The sequence below is a fragment of the Phaseolus vulgaris genome, chromosome 4 (assembly GCF_051622355.1).
Source record: "Phaseolus vulgaris cultivar YP4 chromosome 4, ASM5162235v1, whole genome shotgun sequence".
Classification (NCBI taxonomy): Eukaryota; Viridiplantae; Streptophyta; class Magnoliopsida; order Fabales; family Fabaceae; genus Phaseolus; species Phaseolus vulgaris.
In genome coordinates, this window is record NC_143501.1 from 9,354,859 (window position 1) to 9,379,162 (window position 24,304).

Genomic DNA, 24,304 nt, shown 5'->3' on the forward strand with positions numbered 1-24,304 from the left:
ATAATAATGGTGCCAATGACCGTCGAAACTCAGTAAAAAAAAGTAAATGAAAATCACAACCAAACACTAAAGGGTAACCAAAGCAAAGTAAACAACAACAAAACCGCAGCCAGAATTCAACCTGAATAATGCAACAACAAGGAAAATAGGGGAAGGACAAAATAAATAAAAAAACCTACTTTTTAATTATAAACCCGTGAGGGCATTTATGTCATTTCCTTAACATGAGGATGTATGTTCAAAAATGGGAGTGCACGAAGCAAAAACCTTACAAATTTTATTCCTAGGTGCCTTTGGTGTAAGCCGAGATGTTATCGGATTATTGCCCGTACACAAATCTATTTACATCAATTCAATTTTATCATAAACAATTATACCAAAATCTTAATTGAATAGAAATTTCATTGATTTGGAGATTGTGCATCAATGAATGTAGACTATTGCATAATGAAACACAAATACTACTAAATGAACTTCATTTTCCATTATTTTGTATGCACAATACATATACCATGTCAACCACTCATTGTTTTGCATTCACAATACTTACACCATGTAAACCACTCATTTTTTTGCACTTGCAGAGGTTACATAAACCATGCCAACCACATTTATTCAAAATGTTTGATAAAACCACCCATTAAGGAAGAATCTTGTTCCGAGGAGATCTTCGCAAGCTTATCAAGTGTAAGCATAAAAAATTTAAGGCAGTGTAAGATAGTATAAAACTGTTCTTTCTACAACGTAGGAGGGATCCATATATAACCGTGTGTTTGAACATAACCAGCTTTTTCCAGCAATACTTTATCTGCTTCAGCAGGACCTCTTGTTCCAGGTTTATAAGGGATTGACTTGAACTCCCCTTTATCTATCCGGTGCAAAAGAGGGGTGAAGATCTCCCATGACGTCTGATAAGAAACAAAATACAATCACTGAATTCGTGAATAAAATTAATGTTGAAATGGGTCTATGAAGCATGTACTGATATTACCTTCAACTCATCTCTGCGAACAAAGTGTTGCTGGTCACCTCTAATTCTGTAAAAGAAAAATCCGTTTGTCATTGATATTAACTCAAACTATAAGTATTTCATGTATTCCAAATTCATGTATACTCTTTTAACACCTTGAGATGCTGTTCTCTGGTAACAAGCCATTAAACAATTAAACATGAAGTTGTAAAAGCAACATACGTGTCAAGAATTAGACGTTCATAAGCCTCTGGAATGGTTGCTCCTTGATAACGTTGCCTATATGATAAATCTAGTTCACTTTGAATTGTTTCCATCTCCAGTCCAGGTTTCTTGACCTGCACAAATCCGAGAATAGCCCATTCTTAGATATATCATCGAATTAGTTTAGCAGTTGAGGTGATTTAGAACTGGTTGAGCAGAAGCAGTGATGATGACAAAAAGCAAGTCAGCTGAACTGTGACAAGACAGATAAAAGTGGATGGTATATTCTGATACCATATCAGAAATGAATTGCACATAACTCACACAATAAGGCTAGCTCAAGAGAGGAGAAATGCCTCACTCTTGTGGAGAGTTCTGGCCATATTCCTAACCACTTGCGGTATTTAACACAAACCCTTCATGTCTAGGACTAGACATGTAGCATGTGATGCTTGTAGGACTGAATACACTTAGATAACATGTTGAATTTATGAACGGAGATTTAGAGGAAGATATAGAAGAATATTGTAGAGAGAATTTAGAAAATTGAAATATTATGTTATTCAGTCAAAATGTGAAAAATATCTTCTACATATCATCCACATATATATCTTAATAGACTTAATGGATCGAGACTATTTCTGAGACTACTATTAATTAAGAAGAACTTCCTAGAAACTAATACTCTTAAGTACTAAATGCATTTTATCATGTGATATGCGATACAAACATATCATTTCCTAAGTGCATTAAGTATATTTCCAAAAGAATTTAACATATAGAGTTCTTTCATGAACTCAAGATAACAAGTAAAGAGATAAGATGTTGCAGAAGCTCACCACAAATTAACAATCAAAGTTTCCATTTGCATTTCAGAATAATTGATTCCTAACTGTCATGATATCTTTGCATTTTTTAATACATACATACACTAAATATCTAAATTTCTACACTTAAAAATACTTTCCTCAATGACACAAATGAAACTTCCAGAGGTAATTAGGCCAAACAAATGGCAGAACAGTTCTCGTTTAAGTGTTATCATCATGATATACATACTGTAAGCTTCATGTACATAGCTTCTGAAGGTTGCAGGCGTATAACAAACTCATTTCTCCCCTGCTTTTGACCTAAAACAAGAATAAATTTACAATAAGGTCTAAACGTAGGTTGGTATTTAGATCAATATGTACTTCTGTACTTATCACCAATGAAAAATTACACTCTAGCTAATATTTATTTTATTTTTCAATGCATATATACTGTGTCAATAAAGAACAAGTTCCTCATGCATGTTGCCTTTGTTGGAATTATGGATCATACAGATGAACCACTAATAAAAACATTACTTTCTGCAGAAATAAGATGGTTTTATGCACATACCCAAATATTTCTATTTGAACAGCGAAGTACAAAAAATTACTAACTAGATAATCCTATCACAAAAATGCCTTATTTTTCAAAGTAATGGGTTATAAACTGTATCTGACTGCACATGATGGATGATAAATAGATATATTAAATTTCATGGTCAAGATTGATGTATTATTTACTATATGTAATTAAAGATGCATGAATTGAAGAGAGTTCACCCAAACATTGAAAATTTGGTGCCATACACTTGAAAATATCACCAGGAACATCCTTGAATTGAACTCTTATATCTGCCTTTCTTGCATTTAAGGCCTTCCCAGCCTTTAGTATAAATGGAACACCTGACATCAGAAAGGAGCTTGGTGTGAAAATGTCTCAATTGCAATTCTATTGATCAAATGGACAGAAATATAAAGCACAAAAATACAAAATAATGCACTCAAACATACACATAAAAAGATGGACTGAATAATTATATTCCTAAAATTCAGCATAAATAAAGCAAAGAAATGTCAGAAATGCGTCCCTGAACTTAAAATGCAAATTTGTTTCAGGAACAAGATAGATAGGCTTTCACATACCCTCCCATCTCTCATTGTGTACTCTCAGAATAACACTTGCAAAAGTAGGAGTATTTGAATGGTCAGGTACAGTGTCATCATCTCTATAGCCTTCATATTGTCCAAGAACAACCTCATCATCTTTAATAGGCAGTACTGATTCAAGAACCTGCAATTTTTGTATCAATCAGAAGGTGGTATTGACTCAGGTTGGAACACAGTCAAAATTCTAGGTAATCATCAAGATGGATTCTGTCAAGTTTCAATTCATTACAGATAAAAACCCTTGTTGATCTAGTTGTGAGTTACAAATTATGAACAAAACAAGAGAACAAACCAAGAGAGCAAGAAAAGGATGACGGGACTAGGAATGTGGGCTTAGATGTTGGTAGTAAGTCCAAGGTTTGGAGGGTTTATAAAAGGAGAAAAAAATGGGTATGTATGAATATAAATGCTGAGGTGAAAAAAGATGTAATGTAACATAATCAATTAATGAGTGAGAGGGGTAGTGAGAATGCAGGGGAGAAAAATAGGAGAGAAAGAAGTCGGGATTTTGGGAATTTTGTTTTGGATAGGGAATGTTGCTTTCTTTGAAGGAGCTTGCTCTGTGACAGCAGGATTTTCACCCTACTATATTTCTTATTCCTTTGTGAGTAATTATACTAATATTATATCACCTATCCTGTTATTCTCCTATTTCTTATATCTGATCTCTAACATTTGGTCTGACTTGCCAGATAAGAGTGAATAGCCTAGTGGTCAAAAGTGGTTTAGGAAATGTCACCAAAGAAAATGATTGATAAGGTCATTGACTTGAGATAGAAGTTGTTGACTTTAAAAACAAATTGCAGGTTATGAAACTCAAGGCTGATTCCAACCATGAGAAACTCATGGAGTTAATTGTAAGGAAATAGTGGAATCACAAATGCCAATGGCTTGGCCACGAGAGGTTACATTGACCCAAACAACAACCCGTTTGATGAGTTTTGGCAATCTGTCAAGAAGGTGGAGTTGCTCATTGTTAAGAAGTGGACTTTAAGCCTAACTCCACCTCATAAAACCGGCTTATAAGGTGAGGTTTGCACCCACATATATACTATGTAATGCTCTAATCTCTAGTCAATGCGGGATCTCCAACACACCCTCTCAAGCCGAGAGTGACAGCTCATGTGTGGGACAATATCTAATAATAGCTAATTATATCTAATAATATCTAACAAAGGTGAAGGAACTTGCTCAATGGTAGTAGGATCTTCACCCTACTGAATTTCTTTTTCCTTTTTGAGTAATAATATTGATATCATTTCACTTGTTTTGTTATTTTCCTATTTCTTGTTTCTGATGTCTAACATAGGACAAAAACAATTTTCATAAAAATTAAATGGAAAGAGACAAACCTTCACTTTCTCATCCCGAATGTGTTCGGGCTTGAGAGAAACTGGTTTTTCCATAGCAACCAAGCAAAAAACCTGAGTTTGTAGAAAAACAATGAATAAGATAGACATATTAGACTGACGTGATTTAAACTATGAAGTAATCATAGGTCTTATTGGGTTGATATAGTCTGACATAAAACATAGTCGAAAAAACTGTAGACACTGCAAAAACTGTGAAGTGTAGTTGGTCTTATAATCACTGATTACAGGAAGATTCAAGCACTTTTAGAAGAATTGCAAAGGTCTGTTTGAAATTCAGTTTAATGCTTAAAATGGAAAATAAAATCAGAAGTTAAATGATTTAATGTTGTTTTTTTAAAGCAAACTAAAAACAAATCAGTGATAGTGGTTGTTGGATATTATTATATATAATTAGATATTATTTGATATTATGAGATATTATAGATATTGTTAGATATCTCATATTTATGTAATGGGCTTAGCCCATATGTTTCTTTTTCCTATATAAACATAACCCTATGTGTTCAATATACACAAGAGATTTACCCTATTCTTTCTTTTCCTTTAATATGGTATCTAGAGCATAAGGTTAGAGTTTAGGGTTTAGGGTTCAATTTTTATTGGTGAATCCACTATTCACTGGAATTTTCCAGCCACCACCCCCACTGTCTCGCCGTACCCGCCTCCGGACCTTCGCCGGACCTTCGCCGGAGACGCCGCCGGAATCTCGCCGGAATCGCTGTCGGAGCCTTCATCTTTGTTGCTCCCGCCAATTAATCGGTGACTGGATTTGTCCTTATCTTTTATGGCTTCTTCCGCTTCCGCTGCCACTATGGCTTCTTCTTCAGTCATTATGCCGGATTCATCTATTTATACTAATTACGTCAATGTTCATCTTTCCATTGACAAATTGGATGGAACCAATTATGACACTTGGGCATCAGATATTAAATTATGGCTTAAGAGTCAAGGTTATGTTGATCATCTTACTCATCCTACTCTTGCTGAAAATGAGGTTGTTCGTTGGTCGAAAATTGATGCTCAATTATGCATTGTTATCAAATCGACCATTCACTCATCTTTAAAACAAATTTTTCGTACCTATGAAACATGTTCAGAAGTTTGGGAACAAGCAAAATTATTATACACAAATGATACTCAACGTCTTTATGGTGTGTGTCAAAATCTTCTCACAATTGTTGCTCCCAAACGTCTTGATGGTACAATGACAGAATATCTAGGTAAACTTCATGCTCTTCTTCATGATTTTAATGAGTTATTACCTCCTGCCTCTACTCCTTCTCAAGAACTAGAACAAAGATCCAAGTTCTTCATGTTATTGGGTTTACATGGTCTTCCTGATGATTATTCTCACGTTCGTGATCAAATTTTGGGATCTCCTATTGTGCCCAATTTTACTTCCACTTGTTCTACACTTTTGCGCGTGCCAGGTAAACACACCGCTGATATAACGTCTCATGTTGATGACTCTTCTGCTTTAGTATCTCAGCATAATGATCGTACTCGCCCTCACAAGCCGGGCAAAGGGCGTCACAAGTGTGACCATTGTGGCAAACTTGGCCACAAAATTGACAGATGTTATGCCTTACATGGTCGTCCTCCTAGATCTGTTGCGATTGCTCAAATTGCCCCTGTGCAACCTTCTACCATGGACCATACTTCAATTGATACCCCAAGCTAGCCTGCTATTTTCAATGAATTTCTTAAATGGTATGAGGATCGTCAGAACCCTAGTTCCACGGCTTCTGTTGCACATTCAGGTACATCTTTTGTTGGCCTCACTCACTCCACTTCCCATGGCCCTTGGGTTCTAGATTCAGGTGCCACTGATCACATTACTGGTAATAAATCTTTTTTCTCTTCCCTATCTACTACGGGTTATTTACCTTCAATTACCATGGCCAATGGATATAGGGTACCATCACATGGTGTTGGTACTATTAATCTTTTTTCATCTTTATCTATTGATAATGTTCTTTATGTCCCTGGGTCTCCATTTAACTTATTATCCATTAGTCGTCTCACTCGTTCCCTTGACTGTGTTATTTCTTTTACCAAAGATTCTGTTACTTTACAGGACCGGAGTTCGGGACGGATGATTGGCACCGGATGTGAGTCTCATGGACTTTATCAACTACAAATCTCTGCACATGTTGGCGCAATTATGGATTCTCCATCTCTCATTCATGCTCGGTTGGGTCATCCTAGTCTTGCCAAGATGCAACAGCTTGTTCCAAGTTTGTCTAATGTGTCTACTTTATCGTGTGAGTCGTGTCAGTTAGGGAAACACATTCGTAGTTCTTTTCCTCGTAGTGTCTCACAACGTGCTTCATCTCCTTTTGCCTTAGTTCACTCTGACATTTGGGGACCAAGTCGTATTAAGTCTAATTTAGGATTTCAGTATTTTGTTACTTTTATTGATGATTATTCAAGATGTACTTGGGTTTTTTTAATGAAAAACCGTTCTGAGTTGTTTTCTATATTTCAAATATTTTACAATGAAATTAAAAATCAATTTGGAATTTCCATCCGAATTTTGTGCAGTGATAATGGACGTGAGTATCTTTCTCATTCTTTTAAAAATTTTATGGCTTCTCATGGTATTCTTCATCAAACTTCATGTGCTTATACACCTCAACAAAATGGGGTAGCTGAGCGCAAGAATAGACATCTTGTTGAAACAACTCGTACTATTTTAATCCATGGTGATGTTCCTCAGCGTTTTTGGGGTGATGTTGTTCTTAGTGCATGTTATCTCATTAATCGCATGCCATCTTCAGTTTTAAATAACAAAATTCCTCATTCTATTTTATTTCCACATGACCCTCTCCACTCTTTACCTCCCAAAGTTTTTGGGTCCACATGTTTTGTTCATAATTTTAGTCCTGGTCTTGATAAATTATCTCCTAAGTCACACAAATGTGTCTTTTTAGGGTTCACTAGATCACAAAAAGGATATAAATGTTTCTCACCGTCTTTAAACCGTTATTTTATTTCAGCAGATGTCACCTTCAGTGAATCTTCCCTTTACTTTAAGTCTTGTCCTTCTCCTTCAATTTCTTCATCTAATCAAGTTAATATTCCTCTTGTTGTGCCTAGTGCTCCTAACAATTCACCACCGCCGCCAACTCTTCAGGTGTATAGTCGTCGTCAACCGTCTCATCGTCCATCAGCAGACTCTATTCTGGTGCCAACACCTCATCCCCCTCCGGCTCCTATAGTTGAACCTCCGACTGTTGAACCTGATCTTCCTATTGCTATCCGTAAAGGTATACGTTCTACTCGTAATCCCTCTCCACATTATACTGCTTTGAGTTACCATAGACTATCTCAACCCTTTTATACCTGCCTTTCGTCTATTTCTTCTATATCCATTCCAAAATCTGTAGGTGATGCCTTAGCCCATCCTGGTTGGCGTCAGGCCATGCTTGATGAAATGAATGCGCTTCAGAATAATGGAACTTGGGAACTTGTTCCTTTACCATCTAGGAAATCTGTTGTTGGTTGCAGGTGGATTTTTGCTATCAAAGTTGGTCCTGATGGTACTATTGATCGTCTCAAAGCTCGTCTTGTGGCTAAGGGTTATACCCAAATTTTTGGTTTAGACTATGGTGATACTTTTTCTCCAGTAGCAAAGATGGCCTCTGTTCGCTTATTCATAGCTATGGCTGCTCTTCAACAATGGCCTCTTTATCAACTTGATGTTAAAAATGCTTTTCTTAATGGGGATTTGCAGAAAGAAATTTATATGGAGCAACCTCCCGGTTTTGTTGCTCAGGGGGAGTCTTCTGGATTGGTATGTCGTCTTCGCAAATCCTTATATGGCCTCAAGCAGTCTCCTAGGGCTTGGTTTGGAAAATTTAGCAATGTTGTTCAACAATTTGGTATGACTCGCAGTGAAGGCGATCATTCAGTTTTTTATCGTCACTCGAGTGCTGGGTGTATCTATCTTGTAGTATATGTTGATGACATTGTTCTTACAGGCAGTGATCACCATGGCATCTCACAAGTAAAACAACACCTTTGTCAACACTTTCAGACCAAAGATCTTGGCAAACTCAGATATTTCTTGGGGATTGAGGTAGCACAATCCAATACTGGTATTGTTATCTATCAAAGAAAATACGCATTAGATATTTTGGAGGAAATTGGGTTGATGAATTCGAAATCTGTTGATACTCCCATGGATCCCAACGTCAAGCTTCTACCCAATCAGGGGGAGCCTCTTTCAGATCCTGAGAAGTACAGGAGATTAGTTGGAAGATTGAACTATCTCACTGTTACTCGTCCTGATATTTCCTTTGCAGTCAGTGTGGTGAGTCAATTTCTTAATTCTCCATGTGAAGATCATTGGAATGCAGTCATTCGTATAGTGAAGTACATTAAAGGCTCTCCTGGAAAAGGTTTGTTATATGGTCATAATAACCATACTAAAGTCGTTTGTTATTCAGATGCTGATTGGGCAGGATCTCCATCTGATAGAAGGTCAACTTCTGGTTATTGTGTCTCCATTGGTGATAACTTGATCTCTTGGAAGAGCAAGAAACAAAGTGTTGTGGCAAGATCTAGTGCAGAAGCAGAATATAGAGCTATGGTCTCGGCTACTTGTGAGCTTATTTGGCTTAAACAGTTACTTAAAGAATTGCAATTTGGAGAGGTTACTCAAATGACACTGATATGTGATAATCAGGCTGCTCTTCATATTAGCTCAAATCCAGTTTTTCATGAAAGGACAAAACATATTGAGATTGATTGTCATTTCATTCGAGAAAAGATTATATTAGGAGATATCAAGACTAAGTTTGTTAATTCAAATAATCAATTAGCAGATATTTTTACTAAACCCTTACGAGGACCTAGGATTGATTACATTTGTAACAAGCTGGGTACATATGATCTATATGCACCAGCTTGAGGGGGAGTGTTAGATATTATTATATATAATTAGATATTATTTGATATTATGAGATATTATAGATATTGTTAGATATCTCATATTTATGTAATGGGCTTAGCCCATATGTTTCTTTTTCCTATATAAACATAACCCTATGTGTTCAATATACACAAGGGATTTACCCTATTCTTTCTTTTCCTTTAATAGGTAAAGAAATTCCAAGATATGGGAAGTCACTAAAAGCAATCAGCAAACCCAATGAGTTGGCATAACGGTTAGACACACGTTGTGGGGTCAATTCATGAGTAGGGAACCTGTGTTATATCCCCACTGAATACGAAAACTCAATGGTTCTAGCGAAAGTCACTGTACTGCAAGCGGGATTAGTCCTTGACCAAGTGGATCCGAAGAACCCGTGCATGACAAAAAAAATTATAAGCAATGAGCAATAAAAGTTTCTTTATTCCAAATCTCTGAATGGAAAATGTTTCTTTATTCCTAGTACACATTCATCTCTCAATATGATTATTCACCTGAATATTAAAAAGCAATGCATAAATATTCAACAAAAAAATATTTAGTACTTTAGTTTCCACACCAACGTTATTTTGTTTTACAAAAAATAACTCTAGTAACATTAGAAGTTTTGAGGGAAGTGAATTTAAACAATATTGTTGCATTTGATAATTTTGTATTGTCAACCATGGTAATAGTAATGTAAAAAGACATATAAGATCTTTTTCAGTCTAAAATAAAGGCCGTACCTGCAGTAGATGATTTTGAATTATATCTCGAATAATTCTGCCAAATAAAAAGTACGTTAATGATTTTGGGGTTTTTTTTAATCGCAATAATATAAAACAATACACAATAAAGCTTAAGCATTGACAGATGGTACTTAAAAAGCTAGAGAAGTTTCACTATCAACATCGTTAACAAAAGTAAAAAATCGGTATACACAATTGTTTTCTCAATATTACTTCATTTGACAACCTATTATGGCTGTGATTTTGTCATTAGGCAGCTTAGTTTAAAAAATAAATTATTTACTACACATACCCGTATTGGTCAAAATATCCACCTCGGCCTTCAGTTCCAAAATCTTCTCTGAAAACGATCTGCCACAGAAAAACAGCCAAAAACTCAATTTGAAAATGTGGCATGTAAATGTTTGGTCATAAGTAGATGAACAAGGTAATAACAGACAACACAAAAAAAAGATTTGACAGTTAAGATGAGGCAAATTAAGAAATACGAATTGTCAAGGCAACTAATAAGGCCTTCTTTGATTTCAAAGGTAACTCCCTCACCTGCACATTAGCAATGTTGTCACGGTTCCATTGCGGCATGAATAATCGGTTTGCAAAGCGAAGTACTAACTAGTAAATAGAAGTCAAATGTAGAGGGTTTAGGCCAAGTTTATGAAGCAAACAAAAGAGAGCCAATAAGTAGTCGTGTACTACCATATTCTGCACTAGTTCCTTTCCGAAGTAGTGATCAATACGATAAATCTGGGGTTCTTCAAACAACTCTCCAATCTCTGTACTGAGTTGCTCTGCAGATTCTAGATCCTTACCAAAAGGCTTCTCAACAACAATACGAGTCCACCCACCAAGATCAGCTACAAAACAAAAATAGATGAAATCATCAATAAAAACAATGTTGGACATGAAGATGCAACTTAGGCCAGGTAGAGAAATTAGACGCATTTCCTTGGGATGATGGTGTTAGGCAGGAGCAAGCACAATAACAAGACAGGATTGCAGGTTTATTATATGAGGAGGTTTAAAAAGAAAAACTAAGAATACAATTCTAAGGTAGTTAGTAGGAAGGAGCCCTTTAATAGGAAGCTTAGAGGGAAAGGGCGACAGTTTTGAGATTTGAGAGACCTATAACTAGAATAATCCAGTGGAAAGGTGTTAGGAACCAAGAATTGAAAAGAAAAAGAAAAGAAAGAATTTTATTGAATAGAATTAAAAGAACAAGATATAGAAGAATTCTATCTCGATCCAAGGGTTTACGCTTCACAAAGAGCTAATGCTCAATCTACAAAATTAACATCCTTTTCCCTTCTCTCCTCCTATTTATATCTAACAAACACTTCAAGTAAGTAACGAACTCATTAATATTATAAATATTTTAACAAATTTCTCTTCTCCTGATATCCTAACAATGCTCCTTTGTAACATTTTTTTTGTATGTTTGGTGAAATAAATAAGTTTTGATTTTCTTTTCATTTTTCTTCTCTGAAAATAGTGTTGATTCCTAACATATGACGACTGCACACCAGAATTAGACATATTTTGAGGTGGCTAAAATTGAGGATTGAAGCGATTGTAGCAAGTGAGAGCATGCAACCAAACTTAGACAGTTTTGAAGCCACTGTTTTTTGTGCTTTTCTGTTTTCTAGTGGTTCTGATTGACCTAAGGCATGTGCTGGTTTCTAGTAGCCTGCAGGTTGTTTACTGCATCAATGTGTGAGTCTAGTAGGTTCTCTATGGTGATCAAGAACCAAAAGCTTTTGTTGTATGGAGTTCTTGACTATTGTATACGGGTTGGGACACCCCTGAAGTGTCCCATTTTAATTTTATTTATTCTTTGTTGATAAAAAAAAAAAAAAGACATTGAATGGAGCTATGACCACCACGTCCTCTTCCAGTATTAGAAAGACCATTTATTCTTCAAATGGAACCACAAAATTCAGTATATTATAGTTTTGGAACATTTTTTTTGTACGTTTGGTAAAATAAATAAGTTTTGATTGTCTTTTCATTGTTCTTCTCTGAAAATAGTGTTGATTCCTAACAGATGACGATTGCATACCAGAATTAGACATATTTTGAGGTGGCTAAAATTGAGGATTGAAGCAATTGTAGTAAGTGAGAGCATGCAACCAAACTTGAAGCAATCATCTAGGTTACAACTAAAAAACTGACAAGGCACTTAAAACCCTGAGATCTGTTTAGTTGAAGATATCTATGAAACAGACTTCCAAGTTTATTTCAGAATTATTTTCTAACATAAATACAAAAAATATGACAAAGCCACCTGTAGTTATGCAGTAAACCCAAAATCAAAGCAGCGTTTCATCCTCTGGAAGCAGTTATATTTTACAGTATAGACAAACAGCACATCCAGTGTTATCAAGAAAAAAAAAATCACAAAGAAAGAAGACAAGAAATCTGCATTTTATATTTTAGTTTTAAAAAAAATGAAGAGTTGAAAGTGACCTCTGAAGTACAGACTAGAGTAGTTGTCCGACTGAGAATTACTTCTAGCTGGTCTTGAGCTATGGCATACGAGGTTTGTTATTCTTTCCCAGTTAAGAGTTCTTACTAAACGTTAGCAACCAAATGTTACAAGATTCATATCAAAACAATGGATGCTAAATCTTACATTTGTTCATGCAATAAGTCTTTATCATCTTGCAAACTGATGGATATACTGTAGGAGGAAGGGCAAGATAGAAAAGCCTTCGAGAAGGACCCTGAGCGCTACTTTTCAAAGATTCATGCTCTGAAATCTCTTTATCCAAATTACAGAAACCATCCTTAGAATCATAAGAGCCGCTTACATATTTGATCTAATGGGAAGAGAAAGGGGAAAAAGAATGAACGTTTGATCAATCAGATGAGTAATTTTAGTGAGTGAATAGCAGAAAATTATAAAATGATTCACGGCAGCCAACACTAACCAGATTCAAGAACTTTGATACTTCCTCCAACTGCTCAAGGGAGGAATCTTTGCCAGGAACAAGATAGCTGCACATCAAACAACAACCAATTTCTGATCATTTATGGTACTTAGAATCTTCTTAAATAAGAAGGGATGATGAAGCCACATATCATGAATATAGAACAAGAATGAAAGAAGCAGCAAGCAAACATATAAGACAACAACCATGGAACAAACTTCAGATTCATATTTGGTTCAGTTTATTTTTGAGAAATAGTCACTTAATTTTGTTAGATTAAATATCTTTTGAGAAATAAGTGAATTTTTTACCAAAATTAAGTTTTACCAAACATGCTATAAAATTTTAATGTTATGTAAGCACGGATCCATGAAATATGCTCTGTTATTTCACAGGAGACTGCTGGAATTAAAATAATGTTATACTTACATAAAAGAAATCATGGTTGTGAAATAGTAGAAAGAAATTGATTTCCGATTTTTTTAATTTATTATATATATATATATATATATATATATATATATATTAAGATATAGATTGTGCAACTTAAAAAAAAACTCACCCACGTAAACGGTTTCTCAAATCGTTATCAGTGATTTTTGTCCTAGCATAGCCAAAAATACAAACCTCATTTGGTGGTAGGAATCCCTGCAAAAGGTCACCAAAATTTAGAACAACTGTTGGTTACTTTTAGAAAAACATACTTCACTTAAAAAGGCCTCCTAGTAAAAGATGAATCAGTGATAGATATCTATTCAGGTTATCGTGTAGAATATAGCTTTTATGGTTTCCCACTTTATTTTCCTCTAGACATTATCTACTTCCCGGGTATTAGATCTAGGACACCTCTCCCAGCATTCAAACTTTGGTTCCGCATGTTGTGAGAATTAGCCCCTTCTACTAGATCCAACCCCGTTGGTCATAGTGGATTTGCTACACGGATCAAACAATGTCAGTGTGTTTTGTCATAAACCAATTTTTTGTACAGACCATTTAGATTTTAGATCAAAATCCTATTAAATGGTTTCAACTAGTGTTTAAATATCCAGTCTCAACTTCCAAGTCCAGACAAAAGAGGAAAATGTGTTAGGCCATTCACATCCAATTAAAATTTAATCAAATCTTAATTTCAGGTAGAATATATGAATAGAGAGACATTTTTCGGAACAATTGCTAGATTAGAATTATAACATTCTGAGACAAAGTTATGACTATCCCCACTATCAATCAGAACCAAAACAATTCTTCCATTAACTCTTCTTTGCAACTTCATAGTCTGATTTGGTGTCATTCCCCCTGCGGAAAAAATAGACAGATCCATGTGCAAACATTCTCTATCAAAATCTTCGGGCCGCTTTTCCTCTATGAACTCTTCAACCTCATTGTGCTTGCAAACCGAGGTCCTCATCTTTAGCCAAGATAATGACCCTTAAATTCTTATCAGGACAACAGTGTCCAGGACTGTAAGCACCACCTCAGTGAAAGCATCTTCCCTCTTCTCTCCTCCTAATGTACTCAGGATAGGCTAGGTTTTTGGTCCCTCAGTTTCTCATCCCTGCCGAACTCGTTCCTTCCATTCTTGATCCTGGCGGAAATTAGTTACTCAGTTTCTATCAGTACGTACTGATTTTATAGCTATTGGTGGTATTTAATAGGTGCAGGGTATTGGATAGTTTAGTGTTGGATCAGGTCTTGTACATGACAGCTTTAGCAGCAACTGAGATTTATTTAGACTTTATCAAATTTTCAATTTTGTTAGTATGTCATGTACTCAACCTATCTAATACAATTATTTTTGTCTTTCAAAGAACAAAGCATTAAATAACATGGTCCAGAAAGGTTATTCTTTATTCCTTTACTTAACACAGAAATCCTAGATTATCAAACCTGCACATATAGGTGGAAAAGTGCGGGAAACGTCTTTTTCTTGGCAAGATCACCAGAAGCACCAAGTACAACAATGGAGAGTGACCCAGTCTCAGGCGCATTTTCCAAATCCCTTGATAAAGGGGATTCATTTGAACTTTGCCTTCTTTCAACATGCCATTCACTTGACGACATCCTCTATCAGCAGCACCAAACAAATATAACCTTGTATCTGGCATCAAACAAACAAGTTGCAAGTAACCAGATATCCTTCAATGATGTTAATCGCAGAAAGCATATTGAAAAACAGTTCATAAATTTAAAGCACAAATTCCTACAAGACCAATTCCTCCAAATTGAGCACCTAACTTTCAAAAGGTAGCCCAAGTTTGGTTTAGTGTCTGATACAGTCAAAAGTGGATCCAAAATTCCAAATACCAAACCAAACACATACTACTCACTCACGAAAAAATCATCCATTCATAATACGTGATATGTGTAACAAATCATGAACATGATGGAAAATCATACTCAATTTCTCATCCGATGTCAAAGATTACTTACTTTATCCTTTTAGAAACGAAATTCATTCACACAATCAAACAATTCCAAACCAAGTACCGCGAGCAGTATCTGATCGAGTGGGTAATTTCCCAAACAAGAACAAAAAGTACCATTCCAAACAAATTGATATTGGTAGAAAATCTAATTAATATTCAATCTCAACTAAAAACAAAAAGGAAAAGAAATCAAACATAGCATAGAATCATGAAGCTTGTAAAATTTAAATCACACTACAGATAAATAATGCTTAGGAGTCAAGAAATATACGTAAGGTAATGAAAATTACATAGCTCACACAGAAATTGAAATCAGTGTTGATTGATCTTTGAAGGATTGAAAATGGATCAGTTACGACGTTATCGTTCAACGAATTTCCCCGGGTGAATCAATCGTTAACTGTGTTCCTCAAGTGGCAACTGCGATTTCACATGCCCCTCCATTTTCTACTATTTACGTTCACACCCTTGATGTTATCAATAATTATAAACAAAAAATAATAATTTTTGTGGATATCCTCTCTCAAAATAAATGTGTTTCTACATCATCCTACAACTCAATAAATATTAATATTTTAATTATTTATAAAATTTATAATTTTTTTAATTTTAAAAATCATTTTAATATTTTACATTTTACTTATATTTTTATTAAAAATATTTTTTAATATTTTACTTATATTTTTATTAAAAATATTTTTTAATATTTTACTTATATTTTTATTAAAAATATTTTTTTAATTTATTTTATTATAAATATTAATATTTTGTTGTGGGTGTAAGATAGAGTAAGGTGTCAAAATAGCATAACCCTTATCATAAAAGTTTTTAATGATAAAATTATAATTTTGATTTAAGAAAAATAACAAAACACATATATGTTTGATCCTCTTTTTATATGTTATTTATTTGTATAAATTTATAATCAATATACAAATTTCATATTCTTGTATCACTTTTAATTATATTTTAAAATGATTACATTTTGTATCTTTGTAGCTATCCTAAGTATCCTTCTATTATTTATACAAAAAAGTAAAAAAAATAAATAAATAGAAGAAATAAACTATTTATCCATTCAAAATAACTACAAATATTACTAATTTATTTCTTCTACTTTACATTATAATTATTACTTTTTTCTTTTTTACGAAAATTTGCAATCTATATATTAAAATCATATATTATAAATGTTAAATACAAAAAATAATAATACGTATATTTTATTAAAATAAACATATAAAATTAAAATTAATATAAATCCTAAGTTTTAACTCATTAAAATAAATAGAAATTTTTTAAAAGTTGGGAACACACATACTTTGTTTGTCTTTCATTTAGTTGAAATAGTTGTATTAAAGGAGATAATCTAGTTATATTACTATCTTATTTAACTATTTTTTTTGGAAAAAATATACAATCATTTAACGAGATATTATTTGTGATTATTGTTGGAGATCCCACGTCAACTAGAGATTAGAGTCTTTCATTGTATATAAGTGGATGCAAACCTCAACCTTATGAGCCGGTTTTATGGGGTTGAGTTAGGCTTAAAGTCCATTTTCATAATAATTATATTTAACTATTTTTTTAGAAAAAATATACTATCATTTAACTATTTTTTTGGAAAAATTATGCAATGATTCAACTATCTAATTATATTTGCAAACAGAGTAAAGTTCCTATTTACTCTAAAGAATTCTTATTCTTTCATTTTTCTTATCATTTTGTCATCAATCTTGTGGTTAGTTGAAAAAAATGATCATTTCAACTTGTTTTATCATATATAATGAAATTATGTTATGTTTAAATACCTTCTTTTAGGTCTTTAGATCTTTGAATAATCTTACTCTTTGGTTTTGGAAATTTTTTGAAGATAATCTCCATTTCAAGTAATTATGTTTTAGGTAGAACCTTACTATAAATAATTTGGATTAGAGAATGATGTGGTCATATTTCTTTATGTTTTATGTGAGATTGTATCTTGTTGAATATGTTTTTAAAGTTTGAGTTTGAAATAAGATTTTTGTAATTGAATGAATGAAATTTGTTGTGTGTTATCATCTTTGTGTTAGATTATTATATTTGGATACAACTTTAAAAATGGGTTGTGTTGTTGTAGAGATTGATTTTCTTATATTTTGGTTCAAGCAAGCCAATTCTCACTCGAGCAAGTAAATTCTCGTTCAAGAAAAATAGTCATGCACTCAATGTTTTTGGGCTTATTTTGACTTAAGCGAATAAATTTTTGCTCAGGAGTAAACAATCCCTAAAGTCAACCCTCTCAGCCAAATTTTCACTCAAACTAAAATATTTTTGCTAAGAAAACTTTTTTCTTTTTTGTCTTTTTTCTTCTTCTTGTCTCTTTAATAAATTGGATTATGTATGAATGCTTTTATAAATGTAAAGTGGATATTAGTTTCTATATTCAATTGATTTGTGAAAAAATTAAATGATATGTATGAAAATGGTTTTCAAGAATGATGAAATTCATATGAAATTGAGGTTATACATTTGGGATAATGTGTGAATGATTGTTGATTTGTGTATTAAGTATTGACACTTATGTTGTAATAGAAACCATCTAACCTCACTGATGATCTAAGTCACATAGACTAAGATATCAAGTAGTGAGACACCGAGGGGAGAGTTCTTACATACTCTAACCATATGTAGATACACGACTTGGGTTGTAATGAACTTATCCTAATCTTATGATCGTTTGTTAAGTCTTATGTATTTCTCATATGTTAGTCTCTTATAGAATATACCTAATACAAGTCTTTTGGAATGCATGATACTCTGCTGATTGAATATCCTTGATAGTATGGATACATCACTACAAGAAAATCATGAAATAGAAACCAATTTGTAGAAACCAAAATAATTAGTTGCAATAGTAACTAAATTAGAGACCATTTTAGAAACTAAAAAGAAATTTGGTTTCTAAATTAGTTTTTATTATTGTTAAATAGTTTCTAAATTAGTATCTAATTAGCAACTAAGGTTTTAACTACCAATTTTTCTATTATTGTTAAATAGTTTCTAAATTGGTATCTAATTAGCAACCTAATTGGTAGTTAAAACCTTAGTTGCTAATTAGATACCAATTTAGAAACTATTTAACAATAATATAAACTAATTTAGAAACCAATTTTTTTTTTAGTTTCTAAAATGGTCTCTACTTTAGTTCCTATTGTAACTAATTATTTTGGTCTCTAAAATTTGGTTTCTATTTCATGATTTTTTTTGTAGTGCATGTGTAGTCTATATTGATGTTGTATGATATTTGACAAAGACTGAATGGTTGTGATTTGTTGATTGAAATGTTGTTTTATACTTTTTTTTATGATGAAATTTATTCCAATAGCTACCGTTACATACCTTTGTTGTTTTGTGAACTACAATGATTGAATCAAATTACATCACTCACAAACTTAAATAAATTTTCCTCACAAAATTCATTCTAACGTACTTTAATCAAACAACCTTCTTTTCTTCACATTTTTTCTCTTAAATCATTCCAAATTCACTCCCTGTAAATCTAGATAATTGAACAATATATATTATAAAATGTAATATAGCCTAAATAATTGAAGAAGATAAATTATAAAATGTAACATAAAAAAGAGTTGGATGTTATTACTTATTTTTTGAATAAAATGTCATTAACAATAATTTAAACAATAAAAACCTGATGATATGTGATTTAATGTTATAAAATGTTATTTTTAATTATGATAAATTTTATTAAATACCAATTGTTTTACCTTTCACTCCATGATCTCAATTCATCCGCAGTGAAACTTTAACAAACAAATAAAGGTAAAAATTTCAAAATACATGTTTTTTGATAATTTTTCTAAAACTCTTAATAAATATATATATATATATATATATATATAAAATAGTGATCGGTGAAGAATCAAAGTATTAATTAATGTTATGAATTTCAGGAAAAGAAATGAGTAGTAAACTCAGTCAATCATCATAACGTTTAAAACTGCAAATAATGACCCAATAAATGAATATTTTGGAAAGAACAATTTTGGAAAGAACAATGTTGGTATTCTTCTCATATAATATGAAAATGATATTTCTAAACATGGAAGAAAGGAAAATAGTTTAGAAGTATTATTATCACAACTTTCCATGTTGAACAATAACACATATAATTTACAAAATTTCAATCAACTTAAATCTATAAAAAAAAAATACCAAATATATTCATTGTTCAAATAGTTTTAAATACAAGGGTAAATCTGTAAAATTATAATTTACATTTTGAAAAATTAAAAATTCTCTCACGATCATCGTATGAATCACACACTTCAATAAATCTTCCGCACAAATCTACTATAAACGTACATTAGTCCAAACAACCTCATTTTGTCATACTTTCCTCTTAAATCACTCTCTAAATTTATTCCCTCGAATCTCGAGACATTATCTCCCCAATTCATACGCAACCTAAATATATAATTGAAGAAGATAAACTATAAAATGTAACCTAAGAAAGAGTTGGATGTTATTATTTTTTTTAACAAAATGTCATTAACAATAATTTAAACAACAAAAACCTCATCAAATGCTAATTTAAATTAAGGTAACATTTGATGTTATTGACTGAATCTGCAACAGATTATAACGGCTAAAACTGCAAATAGTTGAAGAGAGTAGGGCTAAGAACAATGTTGGTATTCTTCTCATATAACATGAAAATGACATTTTTAAAACATTGAAGAAACAAAAATAGCTTAGAAGTATTATTATCACAACTTTCCATGTTGAACAATAACACACATAATTTACAAAATTTCAATTAACTTAAATCTACACAAAAAAAAAAAAAAATCTCATATTTTCATTGTTCAAATAATTTTAAATACAAGGGTAAATCTATAAAATTATAATTTACATTAATTCTCTCACAATCATCAAATGAATCACACACTCACTACAAGAAAAAAAAAGTTTTAATAGAGGTTATTTAGTGGAGGTTAATATAACCTTAGGAATTGATTTAATTAATGGAGGTTTTTTCTAAAACCTCAACAAAATAACGGAGGTTTTTTAACCGTAGCTAAATTCCAAAGGTTTATTCTAAAACCTCAGTAAAATAACAGAGGTTTTTTTAACCTTTATTAATTTTCAAAGGTTTATTTTAAAACCTCCGCAAAATAACGAAGGTTTTTTTAACCTTTGTTAATTTCCAAAGATTTATTTTAAAACCTCCACAAAATAACGAAGGTTTTTTTTAACCTTTGTTAATTTACAAAGGTTTATTTTAAAACCTCCATAAAATAACAAAGATTTTTTTAACCTTCGTTAATTTCCAAAGGTTTATTTTAAAACCTTCATTAAATTCTAAATATTTATTCTAAAATCTCATCAAAATAATAGAGTTTTTTAATTTTTTTTAAGTGTCAAAAGTTTATTGTAAAACATCAATAAAATATTTTATATTTTCTCAATTCTTAATAAATAGATATAATTAATTTTTTTAGTGAGTTTAGCCTAAACTGGTATATATATTTAAATATGCTTTGAACTTAGGTCTTAGAGGTTGATTCATTAATTGAAGTTAGAAGGCACTTCATTAATTGAAATTATTATTCAATTCTTAAAGATTGTTTTTATGAATTTCAATAAGTAAAAATAAGTTGTTTGTGAAGTGACATTAACCTATCACATATATACATCATCATAATTTATTTTTGGTTACATTTGCAGTATCAAATTTTCAAGAATCAGACACAGGAAACTATTCATTATAATAATATTGATAATAATATTTATAATAATATTGATAATAATATTTATAATAATATTGATAATAATATTTATAATAATATTGATAATAATATTTATAATAATATTTATAATAATATTTATAATAATATTAATAATAATATTTATAATAATATTAATAATAATATTTATAATAATATTAATAAAAATATTTATAAAAATATTAATAATAATATTTATAATAATATTAATAATAATAATAATAATAATATTTATAATAATATTAATAATAATATTAATAATAATATTTATAATAATAATAATAATATTTATAATGGCACTTCATTAATTGAAATTATTATTCAATTCTTAAAGATTGTTTTTATGAATTTCAATAAGTAAAAATAAGTTGTTTGTGAAGTGACATTAACCTATCACATATATACATCATCATAATTTATTTTTTGGTTACATTTGCAGTATCAAATTTTGAAGAATCAGACACTGGAAACTATTCATTATAATAATATTAATATTAATATGTATAAATTATGTTAATAATTATAAGTAAAATAAAAATGGTAATATGACCAAAGAACTTCTCTGGTCCAGTGGTTAACCCTTCCCTGATTATTGGAAGGACTTGAGTTGAAGAAATGAAAATATCAACTTAAATATCTACACACAAAAAAGTACTCATATTTCCATTGTTCAAATAGTTTTAAATATAAGGGTAAATCAGTAAAATTATAATTTACATTTTGAAATATTAAAAATTCTCTCATATGAATCACACACTTCAATAAATTTTTCGCACAAATCTACAATAATTATACATTAGTCTAAACAACCTTCAAATCCCGAGACATTCTCTCTCTCCAATTCATACACAACCAAAATATTCGAATTCCGAGACATTCTCTCCCCAAATTCATACAAAGCTTAAATATATAATCGAAGAAGATAGAATATAAAATGTAATGTAAAAAAAAGTTGGATGTTATTTTTTTTTAACAAAATGTCATTAACAATAATTGAAACAACAAAAACCTCATCAAATGCTAATTTAAATTAAGGTAAACTATTTAATGTTATTGACTGAATCTGCAACAGATTATAATAGCTAAAACTGCAGATAGTTCAAGACAGTAGGGCTAAGAACAATGTTGACATTCTTCTCATATAACATGAAAATGATATTTCTAAAAAAGAAACAAAAATAGCTTAGAAGTATTATTATCACAACTTTCCATGTTGAACAATAACACCCAATGCTCCAAATTACATCCATCTTATGCCTATTATTTTACAAAAATACCCCTATCACATAAGTAATCCAACACTTAAAGAAGGTGTAATTTGGAGCAAAGAATAAATGGCGTGTCAAAAAATCATTTTTCTTACAAAATTTCAATTAACTTAAATCTACACACAAAAAAAAAATACCTCATATTTTCATTGTTCAAATAATTTTAAATACAAGGATAAATATGTAAAATTATAATTTACATTAATTCTCTCACAATCATCATATGAATCACACACTTTAATAAATTTTCCGCACAACTCTACTATAAACGTACATTGGTCCAATCAACCTCAATTTTTTTCATAATCTCCTCTTAAATCACTCACTAAATTTATTCCCTCAAATCCCGAGACATTCTCTTCCCAATTCATACACAGCCTAAATATATAACTGAAGAAAATAGATTACAAAATGTAACGAAAAAAGAGTTGGATGTTATTATTTTTTTTAACAAAATGTCATTAACAATATAAACTATTTAATGTTATTGACTGTATCTGCATCAGATTATAACAGCTAAAACTGCAGATTGAAGACAGTAGGATTAAGAACAATGTTGGTATTCTTCTCATATAACATGAAAATGATGTTTCTAAACATTGAAGAAAGCAAAATAGCTTAGAAGTATTATTATGAATGGAGGCATGGAGTGTTTGCAGAAAGGTTTATGATGAACAAGAAGTATGAGAGGTGAGAGGCAGGAGGAGAAAAGGAGGATCCCAAGCATAAGAGAAGCTAATGCTTTGAAAACCCAACAAAGCATTGCCACTGATGAGGAGGCAAGAGTTCCCTTGAATGGAGAGAAGTGATGGGCTAACACTCTCAGTAGTCTTGAACCCTTCGCATGACAACCTTATTTGACTCTGTGAGCAATTGCAGTTGTTCTTCACAACCACGTTCCACTCAGGTTTTCCACCTACTGTTCTTCCACTTCTGGTTGTTCCAATGTTGATGTTGTTCAAGTTACAGAAACTAGACCCTGCAAAATTAATGGATCAAACTCATGCACAACACACACAATCACACTCACAAACTTAAAGCTTCATGGCAAAGCTTCAATAACTTAATAGAATCTACCTTTCATGGCAAAGCTCAGAAAGAGAACGCAGATTAGGTACTTCAAACTTGTTGCCATTTTCTAATCACAACAAGTCCTAAATCCTTACCAGAAGAGTGTCTGGTGTGTTTTATGTTTCTCTTATTTAAAGGAGTTTTCATTGCCTTGAAAATGTAAACATTAATGTTTTATAATTATAAATATTAATTAACATCTTAACATATATAAAAACAATTAATCTTAATATAATAACACACAGTTAATCTTAAAATAATAAACACAATTGACCTTAAAATAATTAATGTAATTCATTATATATTTATTACTTCCAGTTTTACTTTATTCACTTCCTTTTTAAGGATTTTTTTATCTATCTAACTTTCAACTTCCTCAAATATCTAATTACTTTATTTATATATATAAAAAAAAATTATTAATAATATAAACTACTTTATATATCAATAATATTTTTTAAGTTTATAAAAATATAATTAATTATTCTAATTTCTAAAATTAATTTTTATTTAATATTTTTTTTATAGTAATATACATAGTGATATAAAAATTAAAAATATGAAACAGAAATTTTTATAAATATTTTATTAAAGTAAAGAAACATTGTATTTTTCGGTTTCTCCATAAAA

At 31.4% G+C, this 24,304-nt stretch overlaps 2 protein-coding genes across 12 annotated transcripts; both read right to left on the bottom strand.

Annotated features, from left to right (window-relative positions):
- Positions 1-459: 459 nt before the first annotated feature.
- LOC137837142 (glucose-6-phosphate 1-dehydrogenase 6, cytoplasmic) lies at positions 460-16,029 on the bottom strand. Of its 11 annotated transcripts, none has more exons than XM_068646014.2 (16): positions 15,834-16,029; positions 15,005-15,215; positions 13,680-13,765; positions 13,118-13,184; positions 12,820-13,006; positions 10,887-11,044; positions 10,734-10,802; positions 10,483-10,541; positions 10,188-10,224; positions 4,506-4,577; positions 3,130-3,277; positions 2,794-2,889; positions 2,234-2,304; positions 1,193-1,308; positions 992-1,037; positions 460-908 (listed from the first exon to the last, which is right to left on the bottom strand). In XM_068646014.2, the coding sequence occupies exons 2-16, from the start codon at positions 15,176-15,178 to the stop codon at positions 738-740; spliced, it is 1,557 nt and encodes a 518-aa protein (XP_068502115.2). In that variant the 5' UTR covers positions 15,179-15,215; positions 15,834-16,029; the 3' UTR covers positions 460-737. The 11 variants fall into 11 exon arrangements, with proteins under 11 accessions (XP_068502115.2, XP_090157299.1, XP_068502116.2 ...); XM_090301173.1 differs by having other exon boundaries at positions 2,773-2,889; positions 15,834-16,001; XM_068646015.2 differs by having other exon boundaries at positions 15,815-15,985.
- A 7,118-nt stretch (positions 16,030-23,147) lies between these two features.
- On the bottom strand, positions 23,148-23,768 carry LOC137838239 (uncharacterized). Its single transcript, XM_068647493.2, has 2 exons — positions 23,681-23,768; positions 23,148-23,582 (listed from the first exon to the last, which is right to left on the bottom strand). Exons 1-2 carry the CDS (start codon positions 23,736-23,738, stop codon positions 23,269-23,271), a joined length of 372 nt encoding a protein of 123 aa, XP_068503594.1. The 5' UTR covers positions 23,739-23,768; the 3' UTR covers positions 23,148-23,268.
- Positions 23,769-24,304: the final 536 nt, after the last annotated feature.

Bases quoted from the DNA above. Each gene is read 5' to 3' on its own strand.
- LOC137838239 (XM_068647493.2), bottom strand. From the start codon at position 23,738: ATGGCAACAAGTTTGAAGTACCTAATCTGCGTTCTCTTTCTGAGCTTT. The intron at 23,583-23,680 runs GTAGATTCTATT...TTAATTTTGCAG, and splicing joins TCTGAGCTTTGCCATGAAAG to GGTCTAGTTTCTGTAACTTG.
- LOC137837142 (XM_090301173.1), bottom strand. From the start codon at position 15,178: ATGTCGTCAAGTGAATGGCATGTTGAAAGAAGGCAAAGTTCAAATGAA. The intron at 11,045-12,819 runs GTAAGATTTAGC...TTTGTTTTGTAG, and splicing joins GACTTATTGCATGAACAAAT to CTGATCTTGGTGGGTGGACT. The intron at 1,309-2,233 runs GTATGTATATCA...GGATTTGTGCAG, and splicing joins CTATGTACATGAAGCTTACA to GTCAAGAAACCTGGACTGGA.